Source organism: Ricinus communis, chromosome 7 (assembly GCF_019578655.1).
Source record: "Ricinus communis isolate WT05 ecotype wild-type chromosome 7, ASM1957865v1, whole genome shotgun sequence".
NCBI lineage: Eukaryota > Viridiplantae > Streptophyta > Magnoliopsida > Malpighiales > Euphorbiaceae > Ricinus > Ricinus communis.
The window spans coordinates 16,438,827-16,456,020 of NC_063262.1; the positions used below are offsets into that span (position 1 = coordinate 16,438,827).

The following is a 17,194-nucleotide window of genomic DNA, read 5'->3' on the forward strand; positions in this document are numbered from 1 at the left end:
TAAACTAACTATAAGCTAAGTTCGGGGAGATGCAGGAGTAATTGATAAATGAAATAATCAAGACAAGAAGACAAACCCAAAGGGAATCTAAACTAGTTGGCAACCGAACAAAGATAAAGGATCGGTGAGTCTAATTATGCTACCGTGGGCGAATTCTTAGCAATTCGGTTTCTCTCTCGAGATAACTGAATTCTAAACCTAATAACCTAAAGTTGGAATCTCTTCCTAACGATTGATTCTTAAATTAGCATTAAGCTTTAATCCGCCTCTATTAAGCTTTGTTAATTCTTAATCCGGCTAGTTAATTATCCTTATCTCTAGCGATTATTAACCGGTTCTTGCTATTCAAAATTCCAATTGCCAAATGGACTTCTCAATCATACAAAGCAATCTAAACACACAATTCAGCGTCTCATGAATAATGATTATCTTATTAATCACGAAAACAAGAAGAATACAAAACCAACTCGAACAATCCAACAATATAATATCAAGCCAACATAGTAAAGAAATCCCAATGGATTAAATTAGTCTAGCTAAACATGTTCATGTTTAAAACAATCTAGGAAATCAATTACAATGAAAGAATAATGAAAATAAAACATGTACACCCTTTTCTCTCGAATTGGATGAACAGCTCCAAATCTGGATCTACACTTTGATTAATCTCCCAAACGCCTCTTGAATTACTCCACTCTGTTTTGCACTCGGAACCTTGCGATTCCGGGATTCTTACTCACCATGACTCTCTTGCACTCAATCTTTGTCTGCGAAGCCAAGACAGTAGCGAGACTCTATGTCACTCTTTTTCCCCCTCTCTTTTTCTAAGAAAAATTCTTATATATTTAACTCAGCACGGCCGTGTTCAAGGCCGTGCTAACCATCGGGCGTCTTTGGCTGTGGATCTCACCAGTAGGGTTTCACCGGTAGTGTTTCTCCAGTGTTGGCCACCACGGCCGTGTTTCTACCCGTGTTGGCCACCACGCGGGCCGTCTTGAAAACGTGGTGGCTATGGAACCGTGCCCAAAGTGCAAATTTCAAGAATCAAAGCCAATGGTTGAGCACGGCCAGAGTCTAGGCCGTGCTCAATGTATGCATTGCGGGCTTGATAAGCATAGTTTTACACATATTTGCTTGCATATTATTGCGTATGTTCTTAGCAATTATTGTGCTTTATTCCCGGATCACCCGTGTTTTATGTTCTTTTGCATTTCGGGAACATTTATAGGACCATCATCGTTGTTTAAGCAATTATAGATCAATACGTGCGAAACGGACGAGAATTCATCAAGATCGGACAAGAGCCCGCAATGCATACATTGAGCACGGCACGGACTCGGCCGTGCTCAACCATTAACTTTGATTCTTGAAATTGGCACTTTGGGCACGGTTTCCGTAGCCACCACGGCCTTGACGCGGCCGTGGTGGCCAACAACACGGGGAGGAACACGGCCGTGGTGAAACCCTGGACCTTGAACACGGCCGTCTTGAGTTAAATATATAAGAAAAAATGAGTTTTCTTAAGAGGAGAGGGAAAAAGAGTGACATTGAGCCCTAGTGGCTAGTTCGGTTTTGCACAATGCGAGGAGAGTTGCGAGTGGTAAGAATCCGGAATCGTGATTAATGCTGATAGTGGAGTAATTCAAGAGGCAATTTGGGAGATTAATCAAAGTGTAGATCCGTTTGGCTGTTCATCAATTCGAGAGAGTGGGTGCATGTTTTATTTTCATTATTCTTTCATTGTAATTGATTTTCTAGATTGTTTTAAACATGATCATGTTTAGCTAAATTGATTAAATCCATTGGGATTTCTTTGCTATGTTGGTTTGATATTATATTGTTGGATTGTTTGAGTTGGTTTTGTATTTTCTTGTTTCGGTGTTAATAAGATTATGCATTATTCATGAGACGTTGTGAATTGTGATGTTTAGATTGCTTTATGAGATTGAGAAATCCGTTTGGCAATTGGAACTTTGAATAACAAGAAGCGGTTAATAATCGCTTAGAGATAAGGATAATTAACTAGCCGGATTAAGAATTAACAAAGCTTAATAGAGGCGGATTAAAGCTTAATGCTAATTTAAGAATCAATCGTTAGGAAGAGATTCCAACTTTAGGTTATTAGGTTTAGGAATTCGGTTATCTCGAGAGAGAAACTGAATTCGGTTAAGAATCATCCACGGGTATAATCGAGACTCACCGATCCTTTATCTTTGTTCGGATGCCAACTAGTTTAGATTCCCTTTGGGTTTGTCTTCTTGTCTTGATTATTTCACTTATCAATTACTCCTGCATCTCCCTCGGAACTTAGCTCGTAGTTAATAGTTAGTTTAGAATTTATTCATCATCCATTTTAGGTTAATATAACAAAGAACAAAGGAGTAACTCTGGGCTTTCGCTTTCCCAAGGAATACGACCTTGATACTCGCCATTAGTGCTAGACTGCATCGATAGGTACACTGCCTTAGATTGTAGCTAACACGAGTAGCAACCATCAAGTTTTTGGCGCCGTTGCCGGGGAATGTTTGAAAACTAGAGTGAAATTTGCTATTTGATAATTTAGCCATTTTTTTCCTTTTCTTTCTTATTATTTTATGATTTTTATTTTTATTTGTTTAATTATTTTATCTTTGTACATATTTATTTAGTTTAAGTTTATGATTCATATAGTGAATGATAAGGAGGTTCAATGCTAAATTTAAACTCTTTGTATGATACATTGGAAAATGGGATCAGGAACCAAGAGAGTGCTAAAAATTGGGATGCCCGTGCATATTTAGATGCTCGAGTGGAATCGTTTTGCAGGGCTACCGATCAACTCTCTTCTCCTATCCTTTCATCTCAAGTCTTTTGTGAATTTTGTTGTGGTTTACATGTGTGTAATGATTGTCCATTGTATAGTGATGTTGCTCATTGTTCTTATAATTGTGAGCGAATTGAATTATACGGGAAGTTGGCCAAATGACTCGTATGGAAGCACCTACAATCAAGAGTGGAGCACTCATTCACCCTTTGGATGAAGCTTAGATGGCCAAGAACCACTAGGAATTCGATAACTACATCAGTAGCCTAATGTTGCACCTTCAACTCAAGATGAAGAGTTAGTGTCGGAGAGCCGATGATGAGGTTCATTACAAGTCTTGATGATGATTCCAACAAACAGAGAGGATACTTGAAGATCAACAAGCCTCGATTAAGAACATAGAGCATCAAGTAGGCTTGATCTTTCGATTCTGGCAGAGCAATTGAGAACTCCATCAAACGTATTTCTGAATCCGAGGAACATTTGAGCGCCATCACTTTGCGTTCAGGTGAGAATTTTTCTAGTTTATCTATTATGTTTGACGATGATGCTTATGTGCGGACGACTCTTTGAACATGGAGATAGAACCAGGAAAGGAAGAGGCAAACATGATCCTCCGAAAGACTACCAACTAGAATGTACAGTTGATGATCTTTGAGTTGCGATTAGAGGAATTGTTGGTAGATTTTCCACAAGTCCCTCGATGATGGAAGATGAGCACGAGTTGTCCAATGAAGAAGTCTTGGAGGAGCTCGAGTTTCTCCTAGCAAGAGAACCAAGCCGGGGGACTGAAGAAAACCATCGACACTCCTAAAGAGATTGCCCAACCATCGATCCTTCCAATTGTTGAAACTCCGACTTTCAAATTGGAAGAGCCCCTGAAACATCATGACTACATCCAATTATACGAGGAGCGAGTCTTGCCCATCATATTGGCGGCTTGTTTGATAGTCGGGAAGAGGAAATTGACGATTATCCTCTAAGCGGATACTTGAAGATATTTGCTTGGAAGAAGGATGGATGGTCGTCGATCACGCCCATTTGCCTTTCACCATGAGTCCAGTAAGAAGACTCATCACATAAAAAGAAGCGCTTTTGGAAGGCACCCCAAACTTTATCTTTAATCTTTAATATTTTAACCTTTTGTTTTGAAACATTTTATTAGTTTTAGTTTTCATATTTTCAGTTTTGATTTTATTTCTTTATTTTATTATTTTCGGATTCTCACAGGGAGGCACTTTGAATTTCCACAACATCGGCCTCGATGGATGATCGAGGCGATTCCCTAGATCTTTTTATTTTTCGTATTTATTTACTTTATTTTTCATACATGTCATGCACTTGGATTGTATTGCTTTTGTTCTCTTAGTTGAGCATTCCATGCGGGGTATCCATAACATTTTACACCGAGATGCGGTGTGTTCTTTAAGTGTGGGGTGCTTATGGGTAAACCCTAATCTCTCATATGGATTTTTAATTGCTATGGCTAGGTGTTGTGTATTTTTAGGAGATGTTAGGACATTGTGTTTTTATGCACTTGAGTATGCTAATTTTGAGCCGATTGATGACTTGATTTATAGAATTGTAGTTACTTTTCTTTGTTGTTCATTGTCCTTGGAAAATAATTTATGGTGTTTTACACATCAACCTACTTAGGGTTAAACCGATGTTATTTAATTGTTTTCGAATTGTCGAATCTTAACTTAGAACGTTGATAATATCATATGCATGTGTTTCTTAAATAATGATTCAATTAATGATGTTTGAACCAACTGCACCTAATACCACACTGAAAGTGAGATTTTGAGCCGATTGAGCATTCATTATGCTTATGCTCTTTATATTTCTTGTTTGAGTGTGCATTGTACTTACTTTGCTCCTAGAACTTGCTTTGTAATGCATGTTGAAGTTACATGAATATTGTGAATACCATGAGATGATTTGGGCGATTTAGGATTCCCATTTGACCAAAGCCTACCACCTTATGTTTCCATTAGTTAGCCAATTTTTGAGCCTTAACCTTTTCTTCATAATCTACACCTATACACTTCAATTATACCATTCTTTACATTTATCTTTCCTTTACCCTTATGCTCGGAATTTCTTTTGTGATATGTTCGACTATATGTGGGATTAAAATGCTAGTTGCTATGTTGGTAAATTCACTAAATCTTTTGATATTTTAAATGCTCCCTTTGATCCAATTTGTATTTGTTATTCTTTATGTTTATTCGAGTTGTATGGTGATGCTTCTAATAAGTCGCTAGTTCATTATTATAAAAAAAAAAAAAAAAAGAGAAAAAGAAAGAAGAAGAAAAAAAAGAATATATAATAAACAAATCTCTTTAATTATTTATCTTTTATTGGATTTAGAGCATTTGCGAGCGTTATTCTATGAAGTAGGGATTTTAGTGAATGATTCTTTTTGTGATCTTAGGCATTTAATCCTTTGAGCATATAATATTGTTTATCGCTGCAATTCCAGCACTTTCTACTTCTATCCAAATCTCCGTACCTTTACCTTAGCCCCATTTCAACCTTGGTAAAGACCCTTTGATTTTGGTATTTACTTATTCACGATGGCGAAGATATGATTTATGAGCAAGCTTATGGTGGCGGGTCTTGTGCATTTACTTTGAGGGATTTGTTATTTACCTAATATACACTTTGAGCGACTTGAGTGATCCCTGTGAGGCATTGGTTCATGATGTTGGTGTTGAGTTGTCATTTAAGTTACTCATGCATTAATATTATTTCCATTCTTTGTTAATGATTTGTAATTTGATTTATGATTGAGTATCCTTTGAGATGTGTTGAATACTCTCTGTTGTGGACTAGGGCATAAACCGAAAGGAATTGCTAACTGTAGTTTTATGAGGTGAGTTGTTAATTGCTTGAGGACAAGCAATAGCTTAAGTGTGGGGTAATTTGATAAGCATAGTTTTACACATATTTGCTTGCATATTATTGCGTATGTTCTTAGCAATTATTGTGCTTTTATTCCCAGATCACCCGTGTTTTATGTTCTTTTGCATTTCAGGAACATTTATAGGACCATCATCGTTGTTTAAGCAATTATAGATCAATACGTGCGGAAACGGACGAGAATTCATCAAGATCGGACAAGAGCCCATAATGCATACATTGAGCACGGCTGGACTCGGCCGTGCTCAACCATTAACTGATTCTTGAAATTGGCACTTTGGGCACGGTTTTCGTAGCCACCACGGCCTTGACGGCCCGTGGTGGCCAACACTGAGAAACACGGCCCGTGGTGGCCAACACGGAGGAACACGGCCGTGGTGAAACCTACTTGGTGAGATCCACAGTTCGGCCGCGGCACGGACTTGGCGTCTTGACCATCTGACTTGAACACGGCCGTGCTGAGTTAAATATATAAGAAAAAAATGAGTTTTTCTTAAGAGGAGAGGGGAAAAAAGAGTGACATTGAGCCCTAGTGGCTGGTTCGGTTAATAAGATTATGCATTATTCATGAGACGTTGTGAATTGTGATGTTTAGATTGCTTTATGAGATTGAGAAATCCGTTTGGCAATTGGAACTTTGAATAACAAGAACTGGTTAATAATCGCTTAGAGATAAGGATAATTAACTAGCCGGATTAAGAATTAACAAAGCTTAATAGAGGCGGATTAAAGCTTAATGCTAATTTAAGAATCAATCGTTAGGAAGAGATTCCAACTTTAGGTTATTAGGTTTAGGAATTCGGTTATCTCGAGAGAAACCGAATTGATTAAAATTCATCCAGGGTAGCATAATCAGACTCACTGATCCTTTATCTTTTGTTCGGATGCCAACTAGTTTAGATTCCCTTTGGGTTTGTCTTCTTGTCTTGATTATTTCACTTATCAATTACTCCTGCATCTCCCTCGGAACTTAGCTCGTAGTTAATAGTTAGTTTAGAATTTATTCATCATCCATTTTAGGTTAATATAACAAAGAACAAAGGAGTAACTCTAGGCTTTCGCTTTCCCGAGGAATACGACCTTGATACTCGCCATTAGTGCTAGACTGCATCGATAGGTACACTGCCTTAGATTGTAGCTAACACGAGTAGCAACCATCAGGGCTCTTGTCCGATATTGATGAATTCTCATCCGTTTTTGTACGTATTGATCTATAATTGCTTAAACACCGATGACGGTCCTATAAATGTTCATGAAATGCAAAAGAACACAAAACACGGGTGATCTGGGAATAAAAGCACAATAATTGCTAAGAACATACGCAATAATATGCAAGCAAATATGTGTAAAACTATGCTCATCAGTTGGGCTCGGAGGCTGGACTGGCCCATGAATTGCTGGTTGGCTGGGCTGTGGCTGGTGGGTTGAGCCTTGGGCCTGAATTGGCCCATATACAATTGGGCTGGGTGACATAAGCAGCGGGGTCGGGTTGAGCGGAAGCGGGTCGGGCTGATACGGACCCGCTTTCCACGTCCGACCCGCTGAACGCATCATAACCCTTAGGGTTAAATGCGTTCAGCATACTCACGCCGCCAAACCTCTCTTCTCTTCTTCACTCGTCCCTGTCCTTCTTTTCTCCAGTTCTTCCGCGCTCTCCTCGATTGAGTGTCGGGTGAAGGTGCGGGTGGAGATGCCAACACCGCTCGTGAGAGTGACCCTGCTTCTTGCAGTGGTCACATCTCGTGGCGTTGTTGGGCGTCCCTCGCACCCGAGCCGACTCTCGTGAGTGAGAGACAAAGGCCCTATTCTTTGTGTCATTCTGGTTTGTCATGGCTCCTATAGTGGCACGCCTGGTTTCCTCTTGTTGCACAAGAGTGATGACCGAGTCAAGTCTGGGGAGTTTGCTGGATAGTAAAATCTGTGATCGAATCGCCTCGTAGCTCGACTCGAGCCCGCCCAGGTAAGTAAACACGAGGTCCTACTCCACTCTCTGCCTTATTTCCTCTGGATCAATAGTGAGTGGGAGGTAGCTTTGTAGCTCCTCCTACCAAGTTAATATCTCGGTTGCATAACTCGCGCTGGACCGAGTTCCTTGTTTTATTTATGCCAATTCCTGTTTCAACTGGAATATGTGCGCATAGTTTTGTTCTTGTCCGTATAACTGTTTTAGTCGCTCCCATATTGCCTGTGATGATGCCAGTAGCAGACATAGCCTAGCAATCTGAGGCTCGATTGTGTTGGTCAGAAGCGACATGACCATGTGGTCAGTCGTCTGCCAATCTTCGATGGCCTCATTCTCTTCCTTTATTGGTTGATCTGGGTTGATTGGTTGTGGCCTCTTCCGAGTCCCTGTGATAAACCCTATTTTTTTCCTTCCACTGAGGCCGATGTATACTGCCCTCGACCATTGGAAATAATTTTGACTACCTATTAAAGTTATGTTGGTGAGCTTGGTAAGATCGTTTTGAGACATGATAAGAAATTTGTTTGGTTAGATTTTTTATTTTTTTCTGGGTAAGTGATGACAGGATCATTCCTGCTCTAATACCATGTTGAAATATTGAAGTGTATTATTCTGTGATGAATTGTTAATACAAATTCTGAGATTACAATTTAAAGCATGATCTTGATTTATACATATTGAGTCCAAACGGTCTTATTGCTATGCTACTAGATCCTGAGCTCTATGTCAACGTTCCATTCCTATTTTGTGGTTGGTAGAAGTGACCTTTCTTCCATAGGGAAGAAAGGTTACTCCTAACTTCAGCTTTCTGGCCTGTGATGACAGAAGCTAAGGCCTTGACCACTGGTCCTTGACTGTTTGTTTGTAACCTGTTAGATTTTGTCCTGTGTGTTTTTCTTTTAGTCTTCAACAGTCACTGCTACTGCTTGTTGCCATTTCGTCGATGCTTGAGTCACTGCTACCGCTTCAACTGGGTAATTTGAGAACCTTGCTCTGATACCATGATAACATTTGAAAGAAAGGAAGATAGTTTGTTTACAATCAATTGAAAGTGTAATCCTAAAACAAAGAAAATAGTTGTTATAATCTAACATACTAAAAAGAAGTAAAAGACTATATTACCCCTATAGTCATTAGATAATTACAATATTTGACAAGAATCACTATGGCCCCGAGTTGAAGACTAAATTAAAACATCTTTCCAAAGTAAAAGAAATCCACCACTTCTTCTAATAGCCGGTACCAAGAAACAGCCTTGGAAGCCCAATTGACTCTTGATAAAATCACTTTTCCCATCATATAATAAGGTTTCACACAGGAAAAGTAATTCGAGCCTTCATGACGTATAATCCATTTAAGCTCGTCCAATGCCCGGGGTTCCCAAGACCCCAAGCATTCCACATAATGCAACTCATAATTCTAGGCGGGTTTGTTTCACCACGGATCCCACCGTTACAGAAGAAGAAATATCTATTCCCTTAATACTTGATTCATCATCTAAATTACAAGTGTCACAGTTAGTATGATCCATTAATGCCCTCCGCCTTTTATCTCCTAATTGAATTGGTGCTTCAATAAAGTGAATGCCATTTGATCTCTTATCACAACAAAGCAACATATTCTCAGATAGTATGCCTATTCCTTTGGCCACCCTTTTGCAATGCTTGGATAAATGCTTAGTAACCTTCTGAATGTTCTTATGATCATGTAGCTTTGCAACTGAGAATTCCATACTAAGACTTTTTTCTTTCTCAAGTATTTCCAGATTACCATTATCAATAGAGTGAACCATAGGTTCCAAATTCTTTGCCTATAACAACAGAATTCTTAAGGGAATTGACACATACCTTAGGTCCAGAATCAAATTGATCAACGTGGGGAGTGTCTATGCCAACACCAACAACAACAAGGTATGAGGTAACAACCTCAGAAGCACGCATAGTAAGGGCTCTAGACATAGATGGGACCCCATCCTTTTGAGTGGAAGGATTAATTGGTCCGCCCTTATTGTCACAGCCCGCAAATTTTCCCTTCTCGCACAAAGGTTCAAAGGCCCAAGAAGTCTCCAGAGTTCGCTAGAAAGCAAGGGAGGATTCTAAAACATTCTAAAATCACCTGGAAGCATCTGGAACATTCTACAATAATCTAGAAGCATGTGGAATGTGTAGATAAGTATGGAAGTATGTAGAACATTCTAGATACTTAATCTTAGCCATTACATCAAATATATCTTCACCGTTCACTGAGGAGGTGGAGACTTATATATAGCTTAGAGAATTCATTTGTAATCATCAAGTAGAATCAAGCAAAAGTTTAATAGAAGAGCAAGCAATTTCTCTCTCTAAAAGCTCTCTAAGCTTTCTTAAGTTCTCTATTGTTCTTCTTGCTATCTTAGCTAGCGTTTTGCCTAGCATTTGAAGAGTAAGGCTGACTAGCTTACTTATCTGCAAAAAGAAAGTAGCTAGTGCCGCACGGTTCGTTGGTAGAAAGACCAAGCCCGTGACAATGAAGTAGCAGCATGGTTCTTGAAATTTTTTTTTTAGGTATCTCTCCTTCTACTACCAAAAGTGGATGCCCTAAGCCAATCACCAAATCGTTTGTCACCATCAGCATCCAAAAGAGAATTTTGACACTCCTTATCTGTATGTCCTAATACCACTAGAGTAGCAGAAGTCAGGAACTCTTTCATAAGTCAAGAGGATATATTCAGTTTCTGAATGTGATGGTAATCTGTATGGAAGGCCCTTCGCAACAGTTTAGTGACATCTATAAGAACTCGAACCCTTATGAACTTGCCAAAACAAACTCCATTTGAATCCGTATTAACATCCACCACTTCCCCTAATTCACTTCCCAACCTTGATACTGCCTCTTTAGTCATTAGCAAAGGAGGGATATTATAAAGTTAGATCCGAGAAAAAGTTCTATCAATTGGAGGTTCAAAAGGGAGGACCGAGAAGAACGTTCAACAAATAAAACCAGTTTATTATCAAAGCGCTAGGAACCCCCATCAAATGTTAATCGTTTTTTAATAGTATCCTAAAAGTGAAACATGAAAATATTATCATACAGGGCTTCCACTTTCACTTTGTCACGAAATCCCAAGATACCAGGCATGTTGTTACAGAAAGCCTCTCTATTAATATGCATAAGAGAGAAAACTTTAGCCACCAAACACATTTTCAGCGTGTTCTCACCAATCTGAAGAATTGCATTGTCAAAAACAATTTCAGCACCCTCTGTTTTATCAGAAATCTTCAATTTATTGCACAATTTTGTAATACGATCGAGATCCATTATTTCAACATAGGAACAGAAGAAAAGGAAGGAATTGAAAGAAGAAAAGAGAATGGGGAAAAGAGTTATGGGAGAAGACGTAGGAAAAGGCAAAGGAAAACAATAGAGATATATAAATACCGTTCTCCGTTCAAAAACAACTGCAAAAACTAAACAATGTCAAGAAAACTATTTCCACGCAGAAACGCTAGGTTGAATCCTGGAGCAAGAAGAAAATAGAACCATTAATTAATTATATAATATTATTAATCTTAAGAAATCATATATTAATTATATTTGTAATATGTAATTATGTATAATTAATTAAATTAATTAATAAGTATTTTTATATTTATCCTACATCTATCGTATCAATATAATTTTAAGATATTAAATATTATTTGAAGTCATTTTAATTAATACAGGACAAATAATTCTATAATGTTAGAGATTTTACTAAATTTGTCAGTAATATATTTTACATAACTATTTAAAATAAAATAACCGTGCTTCGGGGTAGCGATCGACAAATTAGAAAGTTGAATGTTTATACAGATTCTCGCTGCTAACAAGGTAATTCCCTATTCCCAAACGCCCGTCCTAATACAAAACAAATAGACATAACTCTAGAATCAGATTCCAAACCAAGCACAATATATATTTTTCTTAGTTTATATTATGAATTAATTTTGCTTTATGAGCCAGAAGCATGCTCTAGGAAAGTGCGCAATTACCATGGCAGGAGACAAGTGTATAGCCATGCAAATTTCATTGCACGTGATAACCTGATTCTGATCCCTTGTCCTTTCCACCGACCATTCACTCACTTTGAGACGTCCTTGGACTATATAATGGATGCACCACCGCCATCAGCAATCACGTTATCAGCTGTAAGAGAAACATGGAGAAACGATCTCTTGGCCTTTTCCTATTGATGCTTATTGTGTTGTTAGGTTCTCGTAAGTGTTTGTGTATATGCAAATTTTACACACTATTTTTACAAGGGTTTGCTTTTCTTGTTTCGTTTATCTTCTTCTTTGAAGAGATCTGATAGAGTGAAATTTAACATGAAAATTGTTTCCTTGTATGTATGTCGCAGAAGATGTGGTGTTGCCAACTGAGGCACGGGTCTGTGAGTCAAAGAGCCATCACTTCCATGGTCCATGTTTGAGAGATCACAATTGTGCATTAGTGTGTCGGACTGAAGGTAATTTCTCCGGCGGAAGGTGCAGAGGGTTCCGACGCCGCTGCTTTTGCACCAGGCGTTGCTGATGAAAGGTCTCATGGGAGTAAAGAATGCTCCATCTATCTTCCAGGGTATGAAGGGAGCAGCAGTTTACGAATAAAGAGTGTTTCTTTTCTCTCCAAGGGAGAAGAAACATTATTGCTTTCAATTTATTGCGTTTTATGGAATGTCTGTTCTTTCTGTATTTTGCTTTATCAGTAATTAATTTAGCTCCTAATACTCTGATTATGTTCGAAATGAGCTTTAAATTTCAGATATGGTAAATTGACCTAATTTGTCGAATATGTTCTGTTAATTCCAGAATTTTTAATTGAGCCCTTAAAGTTTGATAATGTTCAATCGAGTCCCTTAACTCGCAATCATGGACTTTCAATTGCGTCAGCTTTTCTTTTGGTCTATTTGCAAAACAATTCATAACCTTCAGCATCTTTTCATTTATTTAGTCACGTTTTAATTGGTTGAATGTCATTCACAATCTATTAATTTAAATTTATTAATTTATTTTAAATTGATATCAACTTACTACACTTGTGATTCATTGGCGACTGAATAATTAAGAAAATTGATATCTAAACGGATCTTATTTTCTACAACAGTGTGTTTTTTGTTCTAGATTCACCATTTTAAACCTTTTAGCTTTACACCCTTAATAAATTTCTAAATTATAACCCACTTTTGTTTATTTTTAAAATTCTAAATTCTTATAAACTGTTATTGTTTAAATTATCAATTTTTAGCATTTGAGACAAGAGCGAAGCATTAAATCACTTGTAGTCCCTTATGTAAATATTAGCGTTGTATTATTTCTTAAATATAATAATTTGGATGTTTAGGGTTTTCTTTTGCTAAAAATTGATTTTTAATTTGAGTAAACGCATGAAATGTGAATATAATATTGAGCAATAGGATATTTTACTACGGTTTGGGTATGTGCAATGTACTTGCATGTTGGGATTTTTATATAGTTTTTGTCTTTGCAACACGTTAAAATGGATACTTTTTCACTATATTACCACCATGGTGGTCATTTTAGGCAACTATGAGCTGATATGGTATATATTGGTGGTGAAATTAAGGCCAAACATGACTTCAACATAGATAGGTTTGGTATTTAAATTTAATTGATGAAGTAGAGAAAATAGGGTACAAATTAGAGAAAATATGTTAGGTAACAAGTAGAAATAATACCATAACTATGTCAGTTATATCTATTTGGTACATTAACCCAATAATCATAAAAAATGATACCTTAAGTCACCAGAAATCAGACCGGTGATTTTATGTTGATTACTTTGTTCAATGACTCGAGAAACTCGCTGAACCTACACTACACGGTGGTCAACACCCATTTTTCAAATCCAAATATTGAGAGAATTACGAAAATTCCAATAATGAAAGTTATTACCCTTCTCGAATCTTGGGGGATTGAAGACGAGCGAATTCCAGTTTGGATTGAGAATAATTTAACTAAAATTACTTTTCTAGAATCAATTTGGACCTAATTGTTAGAAAAAATTAAATTTAAGGGATGAAATGGTAGTTTTCGCAAATTCAGGGCCTAAAATGCATGAATTTTTTGAACCTTTTGCTTCTTAAGCCAATCGCCTCTACATGGAGCCGATCGGCTCTACATATTTCTGATTGGCTTATTTTCAAATCTGACACTGTTTTACGTATATTTTGACTTTAAAAAAATGTCAAAAATAGATTCTAGAAAATATTTAACGATAATTATTAGATTTTATTTAAATTTTAGGATTTATTTTATTGGATATTGATAATTAATAACTGGTAAATGAAAATCTTTTCTTTTGAATTTAAAATTGGTAAAAACTTATCTGTCTCATTTAAGATTTCCTAAACCTACCTCAATAAAGAAAATTATGTCCTAGGTATAGAGTTAGCTAAAGCTACATCGATTATAGGCTACTGAAAGTACTAAAAACCTACATTTAAAAGTAGAGAGTTTTTTTGGTAACTACAGGGCAAGTCGCTAAGAAAGAACATAGAATTAGGAAAATTTCTTTCTTTGAACGAAAGATTCTCTGAACCCTAAACAATACTAGATTCTCATATGATCTTCGATTCAACTACCTCATCATTCCAGAAAATCACATATCAGCAATCTATAGTGTAAGGGTTCCCTCATATCCAGCACATTAACATCCTTTTCCTCTTCTTCAGTTCTTTTGTGTTTATAATTTTAGAAATATGATTAGATTTATTTTTGGATGCTTCATATGATTTATATAATTTGATTTAGTTTTTTTTTATGAATTAACATACTTCTGTGATATTGGGTTTTGAATATGATAACTTGATCTGTATAGGATTTTGAATTTGATAACATGTTTTTATTGGATTTTAGATTTGATTAGTTAAATAATTAGGGTAACATGTTAGATTTGTAGTTTTTTTTTTTTATAATTATATGATTGTATCAGATTTCTAGACTTGCATGCTTGAACTTCAAATCTGCCATGTGAAGTTCTTTTGCCTACTGTCAGTTTGTTTCTTAGCTTTTTATGTGTTTTGGTCTATCTTAATTCATCTTTTATGACTTTTTTTCCAGTGATGGGCTACTGATGCAACCTACACCTAAGGCAGTGAACCTATCAATGTGGCCTAGCACTAGTGAGTATCAAGGTCGTATCCCTAGAGATCGGGTGAACCTAGAGATACTACTGTTCGCTATGTTATCTAGTCTGAAATAGGGTGTGAGAAGCCTAAATTAACTAACTAATGACTATGAATGCAAATAGATAAATGAACAGCAACTAACAATCGAAAGACAACCGCAACAAGAGAAACAAACCCAAGGGGGACCTAAGTGATGGAATTCTAAGGTTGATTTTATAAATTAGCAATCTTGCTTACCCGTGCCTAAATTCTGAATCGAACTCGGTTCCTCTCTCAACCTCACCGAGTTCCTAAACCTGCACTAACCTAATGGAATCTCTTCCTATCAGATTATTACAGATTAGCATTAAGCGTGATTTAAAACTATTAAGAGTTGTTAATTCTTAATCCGGCGAGTAAATCAACCTTATCTCTAAGTGTTAACTACCGGTTCTTACTATTCAAATTCCAGTTGTAACAAGCATTTCTCAATGTCAAGAAATAGCCTAAAAGACGATTAACTCAACGTCTCAAATTAACTGAATCAAACTTTGTTACTGAATAGCAAGGAGATTACAAGAATGGCAAATAAAAATCTAATAGCTAAGCACAATCCATCAACACAGGTGAACCCCAATGGGTTTGGCAGCCTTAGCTACTCATAATGAAAGAGACAAATACAAAAGGAAATAAACAACAGAAAAGGAAATGGAACATGTAACCCCTCTTCTCTCGAATCGGAGTGGAAATGTCTCAAGCACCAACTCTGAAACCAGCATCAACTCTGAAACCAGCCTCAAGTATGGATCTCAGCTTCAATCTTTGCTTGAACCTCCCAAATCAATCCCTTGAAAATATGTTGGTCTCCCAAAATGTCAAGAACATAGGTGTAAAAATAGGGGGTCGCGCGCATAGAGAAGTCCAGAAATCAGAAGCGGAACTCTGTCTCGTTTTGCATGCATCTACTTATAGGCAGAAGTGCCATAGCCCATGCCATGGCCCGTACAAATATGCACAGCCCGTGCAATGGGCAAAGGAGGCCGTGCAAATATGCATGGGCCGTGCAAAATCCTCGAAATGCGCGCCAACAAGGAATCAAATCCGACAAACATCTAATATGCATAAATCATCCGAATAGTTTGGTTTCTGCCTGGAAATTAATCAATTTCCCATCAAGGAGTCTGAAAACCTGAAAAACTCATAAACATACCAAAGTGCGATCAAACAAGAATAAATATGACTCAAATATACGAGTAAACGACTAATAAACAGTCAATAAACATGCATAGAATCATCTATATCGTCCAATTTTTTATTAATCTTGCCTTTTGTGCATGTGGAATTAGCTCCTTGATATGAGGATCGACAAAAGTTGCAGAACCAATCATAATCATGCCCTAAAACCAATCGGCTTGTGACTTAGACCGATCGACTCTACATAATTTTGGCATGGATTTTAGATTTTTATGCATTTTTGCAATTTTTGTATACTGTAATTTATGTTTGTGTGTTTTTCTTTTAATTTTTTAGTTGCAGGAGGATTTTAATAACTAGATTTAATTTTTGTGCTTTAATTTCTGTATTTTGATGGATGCCAAATATATACTATGTGAGTGTTTAATTAAAATTGGGCACATAGACTTTAGGCTTAAAATTGGATGTGGCATGAAAGATGTAGTCCATTAGTTAAAGGATGGTAAAAACGGCATGAATTAAAATCTATATCAACTTAGTGAATTTTGCCATATTTTAATTAAATTAAATGGGTCATATTAGAACAAGTATCATCCAATTAGGCCTTAATATAAAAGATAATCCATTTAGATTTAAAGGCTAGAATTAAGTACATAACTTGTAATTGGATATACTAGATGGTCCTTTATAATTAAATAGTTAAGTAGGCTAACAAATCAAACTATGGTTGGGCTTAAATAAAATAGGTTATACTTAGGGGGACCTCACATGTTGTAATGGATGCTTGTAGAAATACAACTGTCGCATTTATAGGGAATAGCCCGTTAAACAAATAAAATTAAAGACAAAGATATACAAATAAGGAAGGTGGCTTCCGGATTGGTCTCTAGATGTGGTGAAGCTTCTTTATGGAATTGAGATACGCCACTCAATTAGAAAAAGTATCCCTGAAAATTACCCGGGTGACAACTTCCATCTTCACGCTAGTCTCTATGATAGTTAGCATGTTCCTATTAAGTTGAAAAGCCTTGTTGTATTGTAGTCACTAGAGACACTTGGGTGCATGCCCAAAACCGTCGTCCACAGTGGCGACTTCACTAGAGATAAGAGAAGCTGATTCCAATGTATCTTTATTCTTAATCTTATTATTTAATGAGTGACTCTTGCA

At 36.9% G+C, this 17,194-nt stretch overlaps 1 protein-coding gene across 1 annotated transcript; it reads left to right on the top strand.

The window, feature by feature from the left end:
* The first annotated feature begins 11,853 nt into the window (after positions 1-11,853).
* On the top strand, positions 11,854-12,495 carry LOC107260825 (defensin-like protein 1). Its single transcript, XM_015715584.2, has 2 exons — positions 11,854-11,926; positions 12,067-12,495. Exons 1-2 carry the CDS (start codon positions 11,869-11,871, stop codon positions 12,237-12,239), a joined length of 231 nt encoding a protein of 76 aa, XP_015571070.1. The 5' UTR covers positions 11,854-11,868; the 3' UTR covers positions 12,240-12,495.
* Positions 12,496-17,194: the final 4,699 nt, after the last annotated feature.

What these genes read in the sequence shown, in the direction of transcription:
- LOC107260825 (XM_015715584.2), top strand. Translation starts at nt 11,869, where the DNA reads ATGGAGAAACGATCTCTTGGCCTTTTCCTATTGATGCTTATTGTGTTG. An exon ending in TATTGTGTTGTTAGGTTCTC is followed by an intron (nt 11,927 to 12,066) that starts GTAAGTGTTTGT and finishes TGTATGTCGCAG; the next exon opens with AAGATGTGGTGTTGCCAACT.